Below are 23,293 nucleotides of genomic sequence, written 5' to 3'. Positions count from 1 at the left end.
ATGCCAAAGCCGATCTAAATCATATGATCTGGAACTGCCCGCAGTCCCTACCCGCGAGTCGCTTCATTACCGACTCTGATCATTGGGAGGCTCTATTGCTCAGCCCTGACCCGGGGACACAGATCAAGCTCCTCCAGCTGGCTGAAGACGCCGCCGCTGCCCAGGGGATAGCGGCCGCCGTTTAAGCGGGGGGCGACTTCGGGTCGCTCCTCTATATCCGCTGGAAATAAAGTTCCACCACCACCACCCCCTGAAAATCTTTAACCTGCACTGACGTCACACTGCATACGGACGCCTTTTCCGTTTCGCCTCCATCGATACACGGTCAGAATACACGATTCCCTGACTAAGCAACTGGTACGGATGCTGCCTGTGGGTTTTTTTCGATTGCACAACTGATTCCAGGCGTCCGTTTTTAGTGCGCGAGCATTAGTACCCGCCCATTCGGGAAATCTGCCCGACTGGTATTAAGTGATGTCGCGAGTGGAATGTGCAGCGGAGGTGGGAGAGTGGAGAGAAGAGTGGCCAATCATAATCGATGGGAGGAGTCACACAAAAAAGATGAAACACGGCGGCCAATCAGAGGAGTGAAGCGGAGGATTGCGGGTGGAGAGTAGAAAACTTGGCGGCCAATTGCAGAACTGGACAGGACAAAGAGGGAGAAAGGAGGAAAACGAACTGTACATGCAGAACAGCATGTCAGCGGCGGCGTCCCTTCCTTCTTTCTGTCTTTCTGAGTGAAGATTTCACTTTACGGGCACCCATCGGTAAAAATGCATCTGCCACGTACGGGCGTCCACCTAAAACTTCAACTTCCAACATCCAAAGGCCTCCACTCACCTCTATCCAACCTCCAGAAGTCTCCACTAGTTACTCTTGCACGTAACGGCGTGGGTCCGCTGTATTGCACTCCCAAGCACCCTACTTATGAGGGAAAGTTGCAACTCTTGAAACAACAACTCCAAGCAAGCTACAACTCCAATTTTTTAGCTGCCGATATTGGTTTACCCTAAACAAAATACTATTGCAGTGAATGACAAAGCTTGCTAGCAATGAGTCGGCTGCACCAAGACCTATGTCAATGAGTTACGAACAAAACACTCATGTGGATGGGTGGTGCAAGTTAAGTGCTTTCTTTTGGTAACAATACGTTGTCTTCAATGAAAATATGCACTCGAACTAAATCCAATGCCGCAAAGCATCACAAGACTAGGTGTACCGATGGATAGACTGTAGTAGTTTGTGCTAAACGATGTGGAGAAGTTGGCTTCTCGGCAATACATGGATGCTTTGTGTGTATGTGCCACACATACACACAGGCCACCGGCTTTTCTTGTAATGGCAGTAGTAATGCTTTCACATTAAAATGATTTGCCCCGAAGAGCAAAGGGCAGTTGGTGATTCATTTTGTCACTAAAAGAGTTAATGTTCAAAAAAGCTGTTCGCTCTTTGGTGGTGCCAAACAGTGGAACCAGGACCTGGCCCCCTGGAGTCTTATGTACCCAGGGCAATTTTCAGAAAAATGCGCAAAATTTCGAACTTGGGGCCACCTTGGACCATCTCCTATGGGAATGTCGTCATGCTCCAGGAAGGGACGACACATAAAGTCGAAAGACCAATGGGAGGCCTTAGTGCTGAGTTCCGACCCGGAGACACAACTACGACTCGTTCCACTGGCCGAAGCCGCCGCCGACAGCCAAGACCTTTCGACCGTCGACTAGGAGGGTAGCCCTCTAGATACCCTCTTTCTGTTGGACAGTAAAAGATTTCCTAACCTATCGGGCTTCCATCGAGAGAGAGAGAGAGAGAGAGAGGGAAAACTTTATTACAACAGGAATTCAGGGCAAGCCCCAGGGTCCCAGCACGACCCCACTGCACTCAAGTGTTTATGTTCCTAAGGTCCATAACACTGGCAGCCCGGCCGGTGGCGATGGTCTGCACGGCCGGGTCCTCCGAGCGCAGCAGGGTCTCCCAGTCCTCCCAGGTATTGAGGTTCTCTAGGTCTAGCGGGGGAGGGTCCGCCGAGCAGAGGGAAAGGATGTGGAGGGAAGAAGCGAAGGGTTCTGGACATAGGGCGCATGCCGGAGTGGGTAAGGAGGGATGATAGTGGGCTAGGGTAAGGGGTGAGGGGAGAGAGTGTGTCTGTAGTCTGCACCAGAGTGTTGCTTATTTTTTATCTAGGGAGTGGTGCAGGGGGGGGGGGGGGGGATAGAGCTGGCTTGAGGCTCTGTAGGCCTGCGTCAGCTCGCTGAATGAGTGCATGCGCTCCTTCGGGAATTCCCGATCAGAGGCCACCTGAACCCGGTTTTAACGAACCTCGGGCTAAAAGGTTGGCGGCCTCGTTTCCGGGATTCCCGGAGTGCGCAGGCACCCATATCAGCTCCACTTGGCGGGGTGGGGGTGCATCGGGCGAGTCCAGCATGCCAAAAGCAGGGACACGGAGTCGGCCTCGAGCAAAATTTATAATCACAGTTTTAGAGTCACTTAAAATGTACCGGGCTTCCGTGCGGGTGATAGCAAGTGCAATGGCGGCTTCCTCTGCAGCCTCTGGGGAGGTGTCTTTAGGGACAGGTAGTGTGAGGAGGGTGGATAAAGAGGAGTCCACCACAGCTGCTGTCGCTACATCACCCGTGCAGGCAGCGTCAACCCATACGGCGTGCGGCTCAGAGCCGTACGCTCGATGGAGTGCCTTCGCACGGGCTCTGCGGCGCTGCTCATGGTGGGAAGGGTGCATAATCCTCGGGAGCGGCCTGATGAGGAGCTTCCGGTGAAGGGATCGTGGGATGGCGAGGAGGGTTGGGTCGTTGGCCGGTATTCTGATTTCGAGGGAGTCCAGGATATACCGACCTGTGGAGGTTTTTGTGAGCCTGATGTATTGGGCCTGTCGGTGGGCCTCCACCAGTTTCCCGATCGTGTTGTGGAGGCCCAGGCCTAGTAATCTGTCTGTGGGTGTGTTGAGGGGAAGATGAAGTGCTGCTTTGAATGCCTTGCGAATCAAAGCATCCAAAGCGTTTATGTCATGTTTAGATAGGTGTAAGTATGGGGTGGTGTACAGCACACGGCTGAGGACAAAGGCCTGAATGAGGCGAAATAGGTCGCGCTCCTTCATGCCTCTATGATGTCCCGAAACCCTGCGGATGAGGTGCGATATGGCGCCTACAACCTGCTTGAGTTTCTTGAGGGTGGTGGTGTTTTTGCCATCGTTCTGGATGTGCAGGCCCAGTACACGGAGGGTGCGAACCTCAGGTACCGGGTCACCATTCAGTTCAATGGCAATGGGGGAGAGGGGACCGCGGTGGTTCTTAGGACGGATGAGGAGCAGTTCGGACTTCTCTGGGGAGCAAGACAGTCCGATGGTCCGTGCGTAATTTTGGGTGAGGGTGTCTGCTTCCTGTAAGGTGTTCTCTATGCCGCCGTCACTACCATGGGTGGTCCACAGGGTGATATTGTCGGCATAAAGAGTGTGCTTCAGGTGGGGAATAGTTGCCAATTTTCGGGCGAGGGGGATGAGGGTAATGTTAAAGAGAAAAGGGGAAAGGACGGACCCTTGAGGGGTGCCGATACTCTGAAGCGTGTAGAAGGGGGAAGACAATGGGCCGAAGTGTATCACAGTCGTGCGGTCAGTGAAGAATGCTTGAATGTAGGCATACGTGCGCACACCCACATTCAATGGGGATAGGGCAGTCACGATAGCCTGATGTTCAATGCGATCAAAAGCTTTGGAAAGATCCAAAGCTAAGACTGCCTTGGTGTGACCTGGAAGAAGCGGGTCAAAAAGGTCGCGTGTGAGTTGCAGCATGGTGTCCTGTGCGGATAGATGGGGGCGGAATCCCACCAGACTGCATATTAAGGCGAAAGCCTTTAATGCCTCATGCTGTCGTTAGCAATCCGGGTCGGCAGCCGTGTCTCCGTCCGGGTCGGCAGCCGTGTCTCCGTCCGGGTCGGCAGCCGTGTCTCCGTCCGGGTCGGCAGTCGTGTCTCCGTCCGGGTCGGCACATGTGTCCGTGTTTAGACGGGTGTCCACCGAGATATGCGAGACAGTTACTGCATAATTTCCTTTCCTCAAATACAATTTCCAGTTTCTTCATTACGGCCCCTCTTTCTTCTCTCACTCCCCCTTCCGCCCTTCCTTTACGGTGCGGTTCGGGTGTCCACCGAGATGACAGAGAATTTCCTGTCCTCAAAAAGCGTTGCGTTCAAAGGGCAAGGCATCGCGCCGAATGGGTGGTGGCGTTCCTCCCTTCCTTTACGGTGCGGTTCAGGTGCCAACCGAGATGACAGAGAATACTGCGCCATTTCCTTTCCTCATAAAACGTTGCGTTCAAAGGGCAAGGCATCGCGCCGAACGGTTGGTGGCGTTCCTCTCTTCCTGTACGGTGTGGTTCGGGTGTCCACCGAGATGACAGAGAATTACTGCGCCATTTCCTTTCCTCAAAAAGCGTTGTGTTCGAACTGTAAGGCATCGCGCCGAAGGGGTGGTGGCGTTCCTCCCTTCCTTTACGGTGCGGTTCGGGCGTCCACCGAGATGACAGAGAATTACTGCCCCATTTCCTTTCCTCAAAAAGCGTCGCGTTCAAAAGGCAAGGCATCGCGTCGAACGGGTGGTGGCGTTCCGTGGACTGCCTGGCAGCGCTACAACACGCTGTCGCGTTCCACTCCTAAAGGCGAAGGTTAAGTGTCATTAATTAGCACTTAATTAGTATTTAGTCATTAATATGTAATTAGCCACTAATTAGCAATTTGTCATTACTTCGTCATCAGCCCCGCCGCGGTGGCTCAGTGTTTACGGCGCTCGGCTGCTGACCCGAAAGACGCGGGGTCGATCCCGGCCGTGGCGGCTGAATTTCGATGAAGGCGAAATTCTAGAAGCCCGTGTGCTGTGCGATGTCAGTGCACGTTAACGAACCCCAGGTGGTCGAAATTTCCGGAGCTCATCCGACTACAGCGTCCCTCATAGCCCCAGTTGCTTTGTGACGTCAAACCCCAATAAACCAATAAACCAACCAATTATGTGTGACGTCATCCAGTGGTGACGTCACCAGTGTCACATAAGCAAAGTGGTGCGGAAAACGCTTTCGCCTCTACGCACTTTAGACAAAGTGCCCTTGAATTCTTTCCTCGAAACCAACCATATTCACTAGAAGTGCGACACTCAGTGCGCGTTCACTTTCCTTTATCACAGTTTGTAATATATTACCATGCATTTGTCTTCAGAACTTGGCTGGCGGCCGGCGGATCTTATTCTAGCGATATACTGGGTAACTTAGTTTAAAAATCAGAGCGCAATGTGAGGTTATTATCCATACATTCATCAAGCGAATCTTCTCCTAGGTGAGCAGCGTTTAAATGTGTAATAATCGCATGCATCCCGAGAGCCCTTGCTCGTGTCATGCGTGATAACGGCAGGAAACCGCTTTCATGTTTTCGGTCCCGTAGGCGTTCTGTCACAACAAACTAAACTCCGATGTATAGGACGACATCAGTTGCCGCACTGTATCTTCGTTTTTGTAGAGGGATGGATGTCTCTTTTTGATAGTGAGTCCAAATAAACTTCTCTGAAGTCCGATGTAAGTACGTGTGGAAGCTAGGATCGTGTGTGTGTGTCGCCTTCGGCGGCGCTTCTCCCCGGCTTCCTGCTTAGCATCAGTTAGGAGAGGCGCCGCCCCCTGGAGGATCGCCGTCCCGGCGCCGCGCTGCCCGCCGGCTGCCCGGGAGCCTCCCTGGATTGGTCCTGCTGGTTCCAGGCCCCCACCTTGCTGCCACCATGCCGTCTTCCGGTCCTGCTGGTCCGGAGTTCCGGGCGCCTCCACCCAAGGCGCACTGCTTCTCGTTCGCATTGAACGCGGACGCCACGGCCGACGACATTGTCGACGGCATTGAGAGCATCGTCGGCCCGAAAGCCTCCAGCATCAAGGAGGGCTCAAGTTTTGTATCGCCGTGTCCTCGGCTGCGGCGGCGCAAAAGCTCCTAGCGGAGGGATCGTTCCCTGTGAACGGGACCTCTGTCCCAGTCTCTTGCGTGGGCCCCTCCGTGGTCCACGTAACAGCATTCCGGGTGCCGCTGTTCGTCGGGGACGCGGCGCTGGCCTCGGCACTGAGCCCCTACGGGAAGGTGCTCGAGATCTCTCATCCGACGCTGAAGGGGCGACGCCACGTGAGCAACAGCCAGCGCCTCGTCAGGATGGAGATGAAGCAGGCGGTACCTAACTTCATGTCTGTGCAGGGTCACCGCGTTATGTTCGACTACAGGAGCGTCCGAAAGGTGTGCTCTCGCTGCGGCCAAGACGGACATGTCGGCGCGACCTGCCGAACGCCGCGGTGCGCCCGCTGCGACGAGTTCGGGCACGAGACGGCCGGATGCGACGCGGCGTATCGACGCTGCTCCGGAGCCCACGCGACAGCTGACTGCCTGCGGCCGCGGTCCTACGCGGCGGCGGCCGCTTCCAGCGGCCCTCAAAAGAAGCTGGCATCGCCAGCGGCGCAACCGCCGCAGGATACCGTTCCTGCCCCGGCGAAGGTGCCCGCTGCTGCGGAGACCGCGCCACGCCAGGACGACGACATGCCCGCCACTGATGTGTTGGAAACCCCGGCCGGTTCCGAGCCTGCAGCTTCATCGCAGGAGCAGCCGGAGAGCGCCGCGGAAACAGCGTCTCCCGACTCGCTGACCTTCCCGTACCTCGGCGATCTCCCGCCGCTCTCCCTGACGAACTCCTCCGACTCGTCCTCCTCCGGCGAGGACGACTCTTCCACAACAGCGGACGAGAGCGACGGAGCGCTCTCACGTGGCGCGACGCTCCGCCTCACCGGATACGTCCCCTGCGAACAGCCCGGAGCAACCGACCAGCTGTGCGCCGCTGGCCCGTTTCGAGGTCCACGGCGCCGACCACCACCAGAGGACGAGGACTCAAAGGCTCAGGACTCCGCCCACCGCAACCAGTTCACGACACCTGCCGACCACGCCTCGCGGGGTGCGGTAAGAGACGCCACCGACTCGCTACCCTCCGTAGAACCCATGTACTTGGGCAGAGTTTCGGGGAAGCACACCTTATCGCCAAGGGCGTCCGCAGAATTTTTTGCAGGGGGGGGCCCCATTTGTTGTTGGCGCCGGAGGGGGGGGGGGGGGTATGTTCGTAGCAAAAAGGCACTATTTGCGGAGTAAATTTATTTATTTATATACAAATAAAATAAATAAGTAAAATACACACATGAAAGAAAAATTACAAACAGCAAATTAAAGCGAGGCTAGGAGAGATACATTGGACTTTATCAACGAAGAAACAATTAAAATTAATAAAAATGCAAAAAGATACTATCACTTCGTGGAGAAGAGTGCTCAGTCTTGCTGCATACGGGTTCTCGACACACCCGGATTGATGACCAGCACACAGCATAATATGTTCACAAACACGCAACGACAGTCACTCAGTCAGTCTTCCTTGAACAGAAACTGTAGACGCCTCGGATTTTTCTGGGCGAATTGCGTGATGACACTGGTGATAAATTCATTTCTGTGCTTCATTACACGCTCTCGGTGCACACTCATCATACAAAGGCCGTCCAGTCTGTCGTTTGTCATCGTTGAGCGTAGCCACGTTTTCACTCTCCTCATTGTACTGAAGGAGCGTTCGACCGTACAGGTAGTAACTGGCAAAGCCAGAGCCACCTCAATGGCTTTTGCAACACCAGGGAAGAATGTCTTGGCCTGATGTAGAAGCTCGCAGTAAGTTATTTCTGATGGGTCCCCAGTTTTGTTGCACCACATCTCGTACCAAGAGATGGCCTCTTCCTTGAAGTTGTCGATGCCGTAAAAGCACTGGAGTTCTTCGGCGAGAACAGCGAACTCAACACGGCTCAAGTGCTTCATTTTTGATGGATGCAGCTGGAGAAGTTTGAAGCTCCTCTCATTGCTTTCAGAAAAGCGCCGAGCAAAAGAAGCAGTGAGGGAGCATGGTGAGACGTTTCACGTCTAGGTTTTTTGCAGTTGTCGCCCACGCTGTAGGAACGTCTGCGGGTTGTGTCATCTTTGTAAAGAATGTACCGGGACTTGAGGTTCAGGCATATACGGCGTGTCCTTCGGGTCGATTTGTTTTGGTTGACCTCCTGTACGACAAAACATATTGGCGCATCATTTGTGTGTACGCCCCAAATGCGGTGGATGAGAGGACAGCGTTTTTTCAACGCGTACAAAAGCACTTCAGTTGTGAGAAATGCCTGATCGTAATGGGTGACTTCCATTGCGTCCTGAGAGGCTGTGACAAAACCAGTGCAAGGGCATTTAGGGACAGAAGCACTGAAGTACTCTCAGAAATTATAGACACGTGCAACCTCGATGATGTGGCCGAATGTTTAGAAGGCGAGCGTTGTGTGAGACTCACCCATTTTCAACGGTCAAGCCATGCACGGCTAGATCGCATTTATGTGTCACCGAACGTTATTTCAAAATGCAGTAGCTACAATGTAGTACCGGTATCATTTTCGGATCATTGTTTAGTGAAGTGTGGGATAGGGACAAAGAAACGAGGAAATCAGTTTTCCTAGGAGATGTGGAAATTAAATAATAAGCTCATTACAGACGACATCTTTAGCAGGAAAGTAAACGAAGAAATCAGTAAATTAAAGCCGAGCGGGGAACTGAAAGTATGGCAGCAGTGGGAACTTTGCAAACAACAAATAAAAATAGCAGCAATCGAAAGGTCAAGTTGCATACGACAAGAGGAGAAGCGTGAGGAGGACAATTTAAGATTTTTACTAGCTAGACTTCTCGAAAGAGAAAGCGAAGAGCCTGGCAAATGGATGGATGACATTAGGAAAATAAAAAATAAGATTGAACTCTTTGACGAAGAACGCTATCGTGGCGCACTGGTGCGGGCTAGGGCGCAAGATATAGCTGATGGGGAGACACCTTCAAAACGAGCGCTAGGAATGGAAAAAACGCATGCTCAACGAAACCACATTGAACAGATTGAATGGGGCGGGGCGTTATCTGGAGAAAGCGGGCATATCCAGCAGGCATTTCTTGAATATTATCAGGCGCTGTTTGCAAAGCAAGAAGTGGATGTGAGCGCATTCAAGGAAAAGTTTCTTGGCGCTTTGCCGCGATTAGATGATGAACAGAAAGAAAGGCTGCAGCTGTCGATAACTGCGTCGGAGGTCGAGCAAGCGATAGAAAATTTGAACCTGGAAAAATCTCCTGGACCTGATGGGTTAAGCGCCGCTTTTTACAAAGCATATAAACGCGAAATAGTGCCAGTACTGACAGCAGTTTTTAACGAAGCCTATAAAGAAAATGAATTGCCCCCGTCTTATGGTAAATCCCATACAGTGCTAATCCCTAAATCCGATGACGCAGAAAAGTTAAAGCAGGTCACAGCATATCGTCCTATCGCCCTCACAAACGTGGATTATAAAGTTTTCATGAAGATTTTAGCCTGTAGACTACAGTCAGTAATTCAGGATATAGTCGGTCCCCACCAGACGTGTGGGATCAAGGGACGCTCTATTGTTTCCAATATTCATAAAGCGAGGTGTGTGCTGGAATGTTGTGATTACACAAATAGCTGTGTAGCCATCCTTCAGCTAGATCTTGAGAAGGCATTCGATTGTGTTTCGCACGATATCCTGTTCTGCATACTCGACCATGTGAATTTAGGGTCCATTATTTGTGAGGGAGTGGCCTTGGCGTACCGGAGCTGCACGACAAGATTAATTGTAAATAAGAGTTTGGGGGCCCCCATTAGCCTGCAGCGTTCGGTGCGCCAGGGTTGTCCCCTCAGCCCTCTTCTATTCTGCATTTACATTGAAGCGTTGTGTTTGAATATCATGGAAAGTGAAAAAATTCGAGGATTCCAGCTACAGGCAGCAGAAGTTAAGCTGCTGGCTTATGCGGATGATGTCGCGGTGTTCACAGTGAACCGGGAAGGTATAACCGAGGCCGTGGCATGCGTAAAAGAATTCACCAAGATCACCGGTAGTAAAGTGAACTGGTCAAAGTCCCTGGGGCTTTGGCACGGAGAATGGCCAACGAAGCCCGGCAATTTTGCAAACGTGTCCTGGGTGACGACCCCAGTAAAGTACTTAGGCGTTCCACTGGATGGTTATCGCGATAGCGATTCGTACTGGAAAGCACAGACGCAAGCCACGCGTGAAAAGGTGGAAAGGTGGAAAGGGCGACACCTTTCAATTTTCGCAAGGGCCACAGTGTGCAATCTGTTTTTTATGTCTAGGCTGTGGTACGTGATGCAAGTGTTGCATTGTGCAAGGATGCACGTACAGAGACTGCACCGGATCTTTGCCGTTTTTGTGTGGGCTGCGGACTGGGAACGCTGTAGCCGGACCAATTTGTTTAGGCGGGTGAAGGATGGCGGCCTGAGTCTGGGACACTTATTTCTGCGGCAGATTGTAAGCAGATTTTGTTTTGTGCGCGATGTAAGCGATCCGTTTTTGCGCACTGTGTGCCAATTACGGCTCGGAAATGCACTGCCGGACTTTGTTGTCACAACCGAAAGTTTCTCGGGACGTATTTTTGGTTACTTTAGAGAGGTTGTCGTGAGTGTTCGATTTCTGTCTGTTCGATTTTCGTATGAATATTTATCTTCTGTTAGTAGGAAGAAGTTGTATAAAGATTTGTGCGATGTAGTTCTTCCACAACCTATGTACTATCGCGCTCAATATGAGTTGCAACGCGCGGTCATCGACCGGGGTTCGTTCCTGGTGTGCCTCCTCCAAACAGTCGCTCAGAATTCTGGGAGAAACTGCTGTTCCAGGAAACAACAGCACCCCCGCTCAGGAAATAGTTTCTCCCAGAATTCCGAGCGGCTGTTTGGAGGAGGCACACCACGGAACGAACCCCGGTTGATGACCGCGCGTTGCAACTCATATTGAGCGCGATAGTACAGGGCCTTATACAATGGAGGCCAGGGACGCGACGTACTTAAGCGTGTGAAGGCGATGCAGGTGCCGCCAAGTGCAAAAACTTTTTTCTTTAAATTACATACCGGAACACTACCAGTAAAGGAATTCTTGGAAAGGAAGCAGTTATTTCTACCTTGGGGATCACATTGTTTAATTTGTAAACAACCAGAAACAATAGACCACGTTTTTTTGCACTGTTGGGAGGGGGTATACTTTTGGGACATTTTGCAACGGACTTTAAAAAAGGAATTTCCGCTCGACGCTCATGGTATTCGGTACTTGCCTGTAGAGAGTGAGGATGGGACACCATTCGACCTCATTATGCTAATGGGCCTCCATTGTATTTGGCGCTCCAGAATGGCAGGATATCACTGCGATCCTGATGCACGGCCAGCACGGATCTATTTTCGGGAGTGCATGCATAAGTATATTGAAGTTCAGAAACTTGCTCCTGAAGCTCCCGCGTGGCTCGAAAGAGTCGAGCCTTTGGTGACGCTTAAGGAGTTTTAATATGATGAAGCCACGCACCCTCGGGCGGATAGTGTTGTTAATTATTGCTCATTGCGCTCTGTAAGTGTATTTGTGTACTGTGGTTCTTGCCGAAGTCAGGCAATAAATAAAAAAAAGGGAGTCCAAGTACGGCACATATATTGCCACACGGTAGTATTCCTCTGGTGACTGAATCCCGTAGTTGTCTCGGTGGTCCTGACGAGAGACTTGTCTTGGTACAGATATCACCACATTTAAGTGATTGGCTGCCTCCCTTGCTGCATTCATGATGTTAGAGAACTCCTCTACAGCGTTTGTCCGGTGGCCGCGAAAAATACGTTGTAGCTCAGTGATGTGGCCATGCACAGAATGGAAGTCCATGGATACACCTTGCAGAATGTTCGTAGCTGGTTCGAGCCGAGCGCTGTACTTCGCTACAATATGCAAGCAGACGATGAAAGATGAGCTTGTTGTTGCGCAGTAGAGGATGTGAGCTCGTTGTCTAGTTGCAGCGTTCGAGCATGATTCCGTGGACGCGAGCTGCTCGAGTGCTTCGACTATGGCCACGTAATGCTGAGAGAAGATCCTAATAGACTTGTACTTTGCAGACCATCTTGTCTCACACAGCATCGGAATGTTGGGCACCAATTTTCTCCGGAGCACGCTCTCGCGGAAGAAGTTTATGGTTTGTTTGATTATCCCAATTGTGTTTCGAATTTCAGAGACGTCGTTCAAATCGTTGATGACGAGATTTAGTTTGTGACTTGCACAGTGGAAAAATAGTGCCTTCGGGAACTGTTTTTGTATAATTTTGTTCACTCCAGCTTCTTTTCCAGCCATTGTAGAGCATCCATCGTACCCCTGTCCAACGAGGTTCGAAAGAATCAGTCCGACATTCGTCAAAAGCTTCAAGATTGCCGCGGCGATGCAAGCGGAGTTTAATTGCTCCAGCTCTACAAATCCCAAAAACTGCTCTCGAACGCACACTTCGACTTCCGCCTTGTCAATAAAGCGAACGCCTATAGACATCTGCTCTTTTCCTGAAATATCTGCAGTTTCGTCAGCAAGAACGGAAAAAGCAAACGCTTTGTTAGTTTCGGTAACTATCTGCTCTCTCAGGATGTCGCCACAGATTGTGATGATCTCGTTCTGGACGCGGACAGAAGTGTACTTGGCATTACCAGCAGAAGAAGCGAAGTGCTCCTGAAGTAGAGTATCTCCAGCTTCTACACGAAAGTCAAGCAGATCATTGAAGACTCCACTATCGGACTGCTTGCCGCAAATCGGCAAGTCATGCGTCGCGCAAAAGACAATGGTGGAAACTATTGGAAATAGTTTCCCACGGTTCCTTTCAACTTGCGCGTGCAGTGCTCTGTTCAGCTGCTGTACAACGGGTAGCTGCTTGCCTTTCATCACATCCATAAAGTTCTGTGAGGCCGTCATTGCCTCCTGGTGCCATTGGGATTTTACGTGATCCCTGCACGCCTCGTGCATTTTTCTGTAGTTACTGAAAGCGCGCACGATAAAACTACCTTGAGTACCCCGGTGAACACGCGGAGGAAAAATGACGCAAAAACGACAAAAGGCGCCTTTCGCTGTCGCTGAGTACGCAAGCCAGGGGGCGTAATCTCCCAGCCACTGATGTCGAAAAGGCCTCTTTCCAGGTGTTACATCCTTCTTAAAATCATATGTGACATTTGGCGACCATGGCTTAGTAAGAAGACGTAACTTCAAAAAGTCCGGTATGCCAGTGAGTTTAGCTTTGCCTAGAAACTCTCCTAAGTCATATTCTTGAGGCAAGTTATTTGTTTTCTTGATGTTGTCTCCGGACTTCGATCCCAAGCAAGGAGAAAGGGAATCGTTTCGGCTTACTGCGTGACCGGAGCTCGCTGGTGGAGTTCCTTCCATGGAGACGACGACGCCGGCTACTGTCCGGTGATGAAAGGTTGCATCGCTCTGGTCAAATCCGGACTTGAATCCCAAGAAAGGAGAAATGGAATCATCTCGGCCTGCTGCATCACCTGAACTCACTGTTGACAGAGTCCCTTCCATGGAGTCGACGACATCAGCTACCGTCCGGTGATAAAAGCTTGCATCACTCTGTTCAAATGCTACACCGTTGTCACATGTCACACCAGAATCTGCAGGGGCGCATTTGGATAATGCTTCGTCAGACAACCGCTGACGCTTGAAGAAGCGTCGAATATCCATCATTCGGGACCGCGCGAGACAAAGCTGGCTATGGAGTTCCTCGGGGTTGGTAGTGTTAAAAATATATACACATTGATTGGAAAAACGGTTGAATGCGTACGTTGAAAACAAAAAATGACTATGTATGCAGCGAAAACTTATTTACAAGATAAATGCACGCTCGCAGCTTCATACACCTCGCTCCATCTTGCTCGCGCAACCGCACAGTCGAGTATTTGCACACACACTACTCGCCGCTCGTCGTTTTCTCGTCCGCTGTCTTGGTTGTTCTCAGCTTCGTTGACAACCGGCCACTAAAAACACCGAAGCACAAACAAAGAGGCGCGCACACGCAAGGAACGCCGCGCGACTTCCGAGGGGAAGGGACACTCGCCACTCCGGTCGGAAAATTTGTTTTGTGTGTTTTTATGAGGTTCAGAGCCCCAAAACGACTCAGGCTATGAGGGACGGACGGTCTCTTTACCATGCACTGACATCGCACAGTACATGGGCGCTGTTGGGATTTGAGGCCCAGCCAGAGGTGACAGGCGAGCCAGGCAGGCGCCATCGGGCTGCCTTGACCAAAGGCGCTGGTTTCCGGAGAAGACGCAAGGAACGCTGGTGTGGGGGCGCCTCTGGAGACTGCGTCGCCGTGAACAAAAGCAGCTAATCCCCTTTGCCGAAAATTCTGAAAGCGGCGCTTGTACCGAACTGCGCTCTCCCGTGGATCGGAGGAGACAGCGAGCGGCGGCGGCGCCAACTCATCGCCCGCTTGCCCCTGAGCAGTCCGACAAAGCGGGGATGGACACGGCTGATTTGTCCCTCCCTCCTGAAGAATTCATCGGTGGCCGGGGTGTGCACTGTCTGCCTCCGTGTCGCTATCTCTCTAGAGATCAAAGAAACAGGCACACATCTCAAGACGGCTCGAAACACATGCTCGCCGGTGCCGCTGTATGTCTGCAACGACGCGTCCCCGGACGCGGCACTTTGCAGATGTGACCCAAAGCGTGGAAGCAGGGCCGCTTTTACTCTTTTGGCTGAGCGAACCGCCGCCCCTGACGTGCGGCCATCACTCACGGTTCGAGTGAGTGATTTTCCAGGGGGGTGCAGCCGCCCCCGCCCTTGCCCCCCCCTCCGGACGCCCATGCTTATCGCAGTCCGCAGACTCGGACGGCTCGGCCGATCCGTCCCTCCCCAAAAGCTGGCGCGCGCGTGTGACTCCGCTAATGGCGGGGCCCCTTAAACTTGTCGGCAGAATTTCGGCGTCCTGCTTTTTCATCATGGCGACGGTGCACCTCCTCTCCCTGAACGTTCAGGGATTTGGTTCACTCGATACGCAGAGGGAGGTGATGCACTTCGCTCGCGCGCCGGGCGTCGACATTCTCTTCCTTCAGGAATGTAACTTCCGGACCGCACGCGATGTCACGAACTTCCGGAGCCGGAGGAAGAACCGCTTCCTCCCGCCCGCATTCTTTTCACTCACCGACACAATGTCATGCGGTGTCGGTGTGGTATTCATTAACAGTTCCCTCCGTTCAGGCGCACATTGTACGTATGGCGTCGACGGTCGCACGTTGGCCGTCGACTTCTTCCTTAACGGCAGACGGGTGAGGGCATTGGTAGTGTACGCGCCGGCACGACGAAGCGATTCTTCCTCATTTTTCCAGTCGCTGGATTGTTTCATGCTGGAGTCGTACCCCACTTTCATAGTGGGCGACTTCAATTGTGTCCTCGAACCCTCACGCGATGTAAGCGGCCCAGGTCAGGGTCGGCCTTACGCCGGCGCACGCTCCCTACAGGACCTATGCACGCGGTTCCGACTGTCCGACGGCCGACGCGGTGGCTCAGTGGTTATGGTGCTCGGCTGCTGACCCGAAAGACGCGGGTTCGATCCCGGCTGCGGCGGTTGAATTTCTTTGGAGGAGAAATTCTAGATACCCGTGTACTGTGCGATGTCAGTGCACCTTAAAGAACCCCAGGTGGTCGAAATTTCCAGAGCCCTCCACTACGGCGTCTCTCATAGCCTTTGTCGCTTTGGGACGTTAAACCCCATAAACCAAACCAAACCAAACCGACTGTCCGACGCATGGGTCTCCTTGCATGGCGACAACTTCGGGGCCATGTGGGAGAGAGAGATGGTGGTGGTGAAAAACATTTATAGTGCAATAAATATTTACAGAGAGGTGATTGGGGTAGGCCCTATTGGCCCTTTCCCCTAACAATACTAGGTGGAGCCCCTATTCCGGGGCCCCATTGGCAAGCAACGCCGCCCGCGTCCGGTGAACCAAGGCCTTTTGGGTCTTTAGGTCCTGACAACCGAGCAGGGCCGCCTCCCAGTCCTCTCTGGTGGGGTTGGGGTTGGGGGGGATAGATGGGTTGGATTGACACGCCCAAACCATGTGGAAGGTGTCAGCTACCTCCCCACAGAACTGGCACGTGCCATCAAAGGATGCGTTGAAATGTTTAAGTACCGCCGGGCACAGTACAGTGTTAGTAAGAATTTTGATGAGGAGGCGCTCGTCAGCGCGATCCAGTCCCTTACAAGGGGCCAGGTAGCGCCGGTGCTCCTCCCTGTAGTAATCGGTGATGTGTTTGAATGTAAGGGCCAGATTGTCTGATTGGGAGTAGGCGCCCAAGGACAGGGAGATAGCCCGGGGAGAGAGTGCGCGGGCGGCCTGATCGGCCTGTTCGTTTCCCTGGGGGCCCTGGTGACCGGGGGCCCAAATCAGGTTGCGTGGAGTTGGATATTCGCATCGGCAGCTATATTCCAATATGCGCCAGGCAAGCGGGGGAGCCCACCCAAACTCATAGTTCCGACAGGCCCCTCGCGAGTCGGTGATGATGTGTTTCGACTTGTGAGTAGTGAGAGCAAGAGCAATGGCAATCTCCTCCGCGTGTGTTGCGCTGTAGGCTTTGAAAGTGAGCCCGTTGACTGTGTTTGTGCTGTGTACGACTGCGGCCGTGTACCACACCCCGTGGTGTGGGCCGGCAACGTCCACGTAATACACATGTTGTTGGTTACCATAGTATCGCGCCAACGCTTCCGCGCGCGCCTGGCGACGACCGCTATGGTCTTCTCTGGACATATTGCCGGGAAGGGGTCGGACCCGGAGGGCGCGTCTCCAGGGTTCTGGCACTCTCTCCCTTTCCTCAATATGGTAGTCATGTTTGATGCGTAGCCGGTCCAAGAGGCGGCGACCGGACGTGGTCTGTGCAAGACGCGTGTATTGGTTGACTAAGTGGGCTTCTCGAAGCTCCCGTAATGTGTTCACCACGCCCAAGGCCAGAAGTCGCTGGTTGGACGTGATGACCGGGAGGTCGAGAGCCCGCTTGATGACTTTCCGGTGGATGACCTCCAGTTGGTCATCATCATGTTTGCGCAGTGAAAGTAGGGGGTTGAGTAGAGGATTCTACTCGTCACGAAAGCATGGGCAAGCCGCAGTGCATCCTTGCTTCGTAATCCGCCCCGCTTGTTGGAGACCCGGCGGACAATGGGGCCCACCTGGTCTCCCACTGTGCGAAGTTTGGCTAGGGTAGTGTCGACCCTGCGTTGATGGTGTATGAAGAGACCAAGGACACGGATCTCCTTGGACTCCCGGATCGCTCCCGAGGGGAGACTGATGCAAAGCGGAGTTGTGTCCCGAGGGGAGGGACGTATGTGCACAAATTCTGATTTAGATGGGGCGCACTGGAGTCCGCAGTAGGCCGCGTAGTCGTCGACTAGGGTCGCCGCTGCTTGCACGCAGGATTCCATGTGGCCCAGGTTACCTTGCGTGGCCCAGATTGTAATGTCATCCGCATAAAGAGCGTGATGTATCCCGGGCAAAGAAGAATATTTGGAGGGAAGATGAAGCATTGCCAAATTGAAGAGGAGGGGAGACAGGACCGCGCCTTGACGTGTTCCCCTCGAGCCGATGGTATATGGCCCGTGTTCCGCATCTTGTATGTGTATGTAGGCTTGCCGGTCTGTAAGAAATTGTTTTATGTAGTTGAATGTTTTGTGGCCACAGTTGGTGTTACTGAGGTGGTCCAGGATTACTTCGTGTTTGACGTTGTCGAATGCGCCTTTAAGATCCAAGGCCAGGACCACCTTGTCGTTGTGGGACATTCGACAGGATCTAAGATGTCGTGGTGAAGCTCCAGAAGTATATCCTGTGCTGACTTGTGAGGGCGAAAACCGAACATGGTGTCCGCGAAAGTGTGCTGCGTTTCGAGAAAATCGGAGAGTCTGTCGCGCACCATCGTCTCCATCAGCTTGCCGACACAAGACGTGAGGGAGATGGGGCGAAGGTTCTCCACATCAATAGGTTTTCCGGCCTTCGGAATAAAGGTCACAAGAGCCGATTTCCAATCGAGATTGAGAGGAGTCTCTCCGTCCAAAATGCTATTGATGTATTTGAGGAGCGCGGCGTAGGCTGCGTCGGGAAGGTTGGCAAAGATCTTGACCGTAACCTTGTCGCGCCCGGGTGCAGTGCCCCGCTTCATTTTGTTTAAGGCTGCCCGGAGGTCGTGGAGTTGGAAAGGCTTGTCCAGCTACGTGTTCTCTTCGCCTGCATACGAGTACGCCGCCTGCCGAAGGTCCTTAGTGGTGCACAGGTATCGATCCCTGAGCGTGTGCGCTAGCTGTTTTGTCGTTCCTGTAAAGATGTGCAAGGCCCTATGTAATTGGCGTTCGGTTTCCGTGCGTGTTTGTATTGGATCGATGAGAGCGCGGAACAGGCGCCACGTGTTGCGGCCAGACATCTGGCGAGCAGCCGCGTTGCACCGGTCCACCCAGTTAGTGTCGGCTAGCTGAGTAGCATATTCCGCTGCCTGTTGTGTGAGTTCGAGGATGCGGTTCTTTAGGCGTCTGTTATGTTTCTGTTTCTTCCATCGCATCGTGAGGCTGCGACGAGCCTCCCAAAGGTGGAGAAGGTGGTTGTCCACGTCTGTTTGTGTTTGTGTGAGCTGTATCTGCTTTTCGTGTTGTATGAGTGTAGACGTGAGCGATCTGGACCAGGCGTCGTATCCCGACTGGAGGGGGTCTACGATAGGTAGAGAGGTGCGGAAAGTCGTCCAGTCAGGGATACGAGCTTGTTAAATGGTTGTGTTGATTATACACTGATCACTACCTGGCGTGTCCTCTGTATTGTGTGAATGTGAGGTCCGGGCAAGTATCTCGTTGAATGGAATTGCCGACACGTGTTGGGTTGGCGGGGTCAGTGTGCAGGGTGAGTCCAAGTGTGGAAAGAAGTTCCGCAAGCTTCCTCCCACGCCTATCCTCCCGGGGGTATCCCCATAGCCTGCTCGGGGCGTTGAAATCGCCGACGATTAGGAGGGGATCCCTACCCGCCACCTGCATAGCTTGTGTGAAAATTTCATTGAACGTGACGTTCTTAAGTTTCGGTGGGCAGTAAATTATTAGAATGTGTACAGGCGGGTCAGACCGCTTTAGCGGCAGCACTGAAACCATCGTGTATGGAAAAGACGGTGTTGTGGGAAGTGTGACCTCCTGCGCAGTGTATCGCTTGTGAACAAGTATACATGTCTGCGGGTTGTGTTGAAATGTAGTGTAGTTTGTGAGTTTGGTACCGGCGCCGGATTCCTGAAGGGCAACCACGGCGACGAGGAACTCAAGGTTCTCAAGAAAGAGGCGAAGATGAGTCCGCTTCTTGTGGTTCTTGAGACCCCGGCAGTTCCACTGCGTTAGTGTAAGCAGCTGAGTTGTTCTTGCTCGCGACTTAGGGTTGGGGGCCATGGTCGGACGCGGAGGGTGGGGTCACGTTGTTAAGACTCCCCAGTCCGCTAGTGCCCGGCGCAGACGTGCAGGAGTCTTCCGAAAAGTCAAACTCATCGGGAATAGCTCTATTGAATTTTGAGGGGCGGTTAGCGTCCCTGATGGGTCCTACGCGTTTAAGGACGCGCGGATTGTCTTTTATCCATTTTTGGATAATGTGCGTTACGGCTTGTGTCACCTGTGCGATGACACCCTCCACCTGACGCGCGATGGTATCATGGATAATTTTGGGGAGGTCAGCCAATTGTGTTTCAGTTGCGGTCACCCGGGTCTCCATGGCCGCGGCGCTACTCTCCACAGGAGGAGGGATCTCCCTGTCTATGTTTTCTGCCTCGTCGCTCGACGCGGTCGGAGTATGGAATTGGGATTTGAGCGAGTTAAGCTCGCTGGCTAGTTTTTCGTTTTGAGCTCGCAAGAGGGCGAGCTCGCGCTTGAGTTGCTGTGTCTCGGCGGTGCTGGTGGGGGAGGTGGGAGGAAGGGAAGGAGAGGAGGCGACCCTCGCCCAGCTGCCTACCTTGGGTTGGTTGCAGGCGGCGCCGCCAGATGAAGCGCTGAGAGCTGGGAACTCCGCTGCTCCGAGTGGTGGCGTTACTGTTGCTGTCTTGCCAGGGGGAGGCATCACGCCACGCCGTGGCGTCTTCTGGTTGTTTCGCTGCCGCCCTCCCCGTGTAGCGCCGGCATTGGCTCCCTTGGGTGGCGTCCTGGGCCCTGGCTGCGGCAACTTGATGAATTTCGCGGTGCAGTCGCGGGAGCTGGTGAGGTGCGGGCCCCCGCAGATTAAACAGATAGGATTGCAGACGTGGGGGGCCATCCCCTCAGTACCAAGCCCCACGTTTTGGCCACAAATGCCGCATCTTTCCTTGACCGGGGTGGGACAGTTGTCCACCCGGTGCCCCAGTGTGCCGCAACGGTAGCACGCTGGCACTGTTTTTTTTGTACTCCTTGACGGGAGTCAGTTCTGCGTTATAGTGGACGTAACGCGGAACGGTGCGTCCCTCGAAAGTCAGCACAGCTACGTTTGATTGTCCCAGCTTGCGCACATGAACTAGTTCACCACCGCGCCACTGCACATTATGTTTTAGTGACTCAATGGTTTCTAAGTTGTGAACAGATATCACACCGCGACACACATCACCGGTGAGCTTGAGGTGGCCGTGAAATGCGAGCGATCCTCTGCTGGTGTTGAGCTGAAGGTCCGTGAGCAGCTTTTTAACCACCTCTGGGTTCTGCGTGCCACAGACGATGGTATTTTGTTCCCAATTTGGTGAAATGGTGATGGTGTTCATGTGCTGCCTACCGATGAGTTGCGAAATGGCACCGCCGAGCTCACCTTGCTGGAAGGCCGTCTTGAGGGAGACCGTACTGCGTGGCCGCAGCACGACCACGTAGTCGTCAGGGTCCATCCTGACCGTTGGCTTGGGAATCTACTTCGAGACTGGTGAAGAAGTCTTCTGTGGAGGTGTAGAAGACGGAGCGCGAGCGTCTCCCGTTGTTGAATTGTTGAGAGGAGTCTTGGGTGTTGCCGCTCCTCGTGCGTTCTGCCGGCGGCGGCGCCGGCTCTCAACGACTTGGAAAAGGGCAGCTTGCTGCGCCGAAATGGTGGATGGGCCGTCCTCTGGCTGGCTTACAGGGACAGATGACCACGACAGAGTCGTGGGGTCGTATCCGCGTTGTTCAGGCAGAGCCATGTTGAGAGGTTGGCCGGCAGGCGTCTCCGCAGCCAACGGCGGAGGAGCCGGAGCCGTTAGGCTTGGCTCGACCGCTACGTGGTGATGCGGAGGGTTGCTCGAAATGGCCAAAAATTCGGCGTACCTGGGTGTGATCGGGTTCTCCAGGTTCCTGCTGACTTCACGGTTGCAGTCGCACAGGTTTGATAGGCGTTACATAAGGTTGCCGCGGTTCCAGCCGAGAAATCGACGGAGCCGATGCACCACGCGTCCGATCGCTCCGCGCTCAAACGCGGCGTCTCTGGGAGAGAGGGAGGTCGTCCAGGGGTGGTATTCTGCCGGTGTCGCCTTTTGCGACATGTCGCATATGGGCGGGGCCTAAAAAAGTGCTTACAGATGCTCGAAGAAACGGAAAAAGCCGCCGGCACTTTCGTCTGCGGTGCATTAATTCACTCCGAGAAGCGACAAATTACCACTGCTGATCCACTAGCAGCAGTAGTTTCGTATCTTTTATAGCAAGAATATTTGCCATCACATGACGTCTAATGTTCAAAAAAACATTTGCAAATTTATTATAAACTCGCTTTACTTCATTTAAGTCTATAAAACACCGCGAAAAAGCTCCAAATCTATTTTTCTTTCGTTCCGGACGGTTGTGCTAGGTTTCGGCTGCGTTTCGGGCAGTTGCAGACGGTAGCAGTGTAGCTGGAGGTCCCATTAGGCATGCGCGCTCCAGAATCGAGAGCGTATCTAAAAAACTAGGCTGAATTGCAGCTTAAACTTTATCGTCGAAGCAAGGTAAGTCATAGCGAAAAGTAACAACACCAGTAGTTGCCGGTAAACATGCCGACCGGAATCGCAAGGACTGCTGAATTGGCTGAAGCGGGCGGCTCTCGCTTGAAAGGACGTCGCCATGTTTTCACGTCAAGGGCGCAAAAGCCGCAACTGCCGATTGCGTTCGTACGCTAACGGCAGCCCGTCGCCCGCGCGAATCGCTTCAGCGCATTCCGTTGTTCGACTAAGCGTAGTAAATTGGGGCGACGTCACGATGACGTAGGAGGAAGGCGGGTCCGTGTCGTCACGCCGCCGTCACCGCGGCTCGAGCCATTCAGCGAAGAGCGAATGCGACTTGTCGCAAAAGGCGACACCGGGAGAATACCACCCCAGTAGGCTCGATAAGTTTTATGCGAAGCATATTGCTAGAGCTACCACTCACGCCGTCGCCGTGGGACCCCCACGTGACACCGTGATGTCACACCACGTGACATCGGATGAGAGAGCCGGCCTCCACCTCGCGCCGTCGACGCGGGACCCGTCACACCACGTGACACCGTGACGTCGCACCACGTGACACCGTGACGTCGCACCGCGTGACATCGGATGAGAGAGCCGGCCTCCACCTCGCGCCGTCGCCACGGGACCCCTAGCCGTCACACCGTGACGTCACACCACGTGACATCGGATGAGAGAGCCGGCCTCCACCTCGCGCCGTCGAACTGTGTTTCAACCAGTGCGGACAGTGGTGTATCGACTCTGGTGCAAGAGTTAAACTGTGCTTCAATCAGTGTGGACGGTAGTGAGTGTAGTAGTATGTCGACTCGTTTGGAGCGTCGGAATGCCTATAGACGACAAAGGCGCGCCATGGAATCCTCCGAAGAACGAGAGCACCGGCTGGAAGAGCGTTGTTTCTAATACAACCACTTGAATGTCCTTGTGTCTCATACTATAAAGAGAAGTTTATTGACTTCCAAACGATCAGGACAAAAATCTCTGCCTCTCCCGTAACCGAGAGTACAGTAAGCATGAAATGTTTACGGGTCTAATGTCATCTCGGAGGACACCCGAACCGCACCGTACAGGAAGGGAGGAACGCCACCACCCGTTCAGCGCGATGCCTTGCCATTTGAACCCAAGGTTTCTTGAGGAAAAGAAATGGCGCAGTAATTCTCTGCCATCTCGGTGGACACCCGAACCGCACCGTAAAGGAAGGGAGGAACGCCACCACCCGTTCGGCGCGATGCCTTGCCCTTTGAACGCAGCGCTTCTCCCCCGGGCCCCTGTGCGCCTGCGCGGCTTTGCTTCGATGCGCGAAGCCCCTAAGAGATCACGTATGACAACGAAGTGTATCGTGGCATTTATGTGCTTTTTTGCACGCGTTATTAGAAATCGGAAATTATAATTCCGTGCATTATCAAACGCACAACGCGACTGATATCTTGATAAACATTGAGCAGGCACTGGGACCAGTTATTTTTTGTGAC

The 23,293-nt window shown here is 53.2% G+C and overlaps 1 protein-coding gene across 1 annotated transcript; it reads right to left on the bottom strand.

Annotated features, from left to right (window-relative positions):
* Positions 1 to 854: 854 nt before the first annotated feature.
* LOC149333193 (uncharacterized) lies at positions 855 to 21,535 on the bottom strand. The gene is made up of 2 exons (XM_089558586.1): positions 19,880 to 21,535; positions 855 to 921 (listed from the first exon to the last, which is right to left on the bottom strand). The coding sequence occupies exons 1-2, from the start codon at positions 20,174 to 20,176 to the stop codon at positions 871 to 873; spliced, it is 348 nt and encodes a 115-aa protein (XP_089414712.1). The 5' UTR covers positions 20,177 to 21,535; the 3' UTR covers positions 855 to 870.
* Positions 21,536 to 23,293: the final 1,758 nt, after the last annotated feature.

This window comes from Amblyomma mixtum, chromosome 8 (assembly GCF_055824585.1).
Source record: "Amblyomma mixtum isolate Tamu chromosome 8, ASM5582458v1, whole genome shotgun sequence".
Lineage (NCBI taxonomy): Eukaryota > Metazoa > Arthropoda > Arachnida > Ixodida > Ixodidae > Amblyomma > Amblyomma mixtum.
Note: the sequence above shows the minus strand (reverse complement) of the source record. Positions and strands in the feature narration are given on the sequence as shown.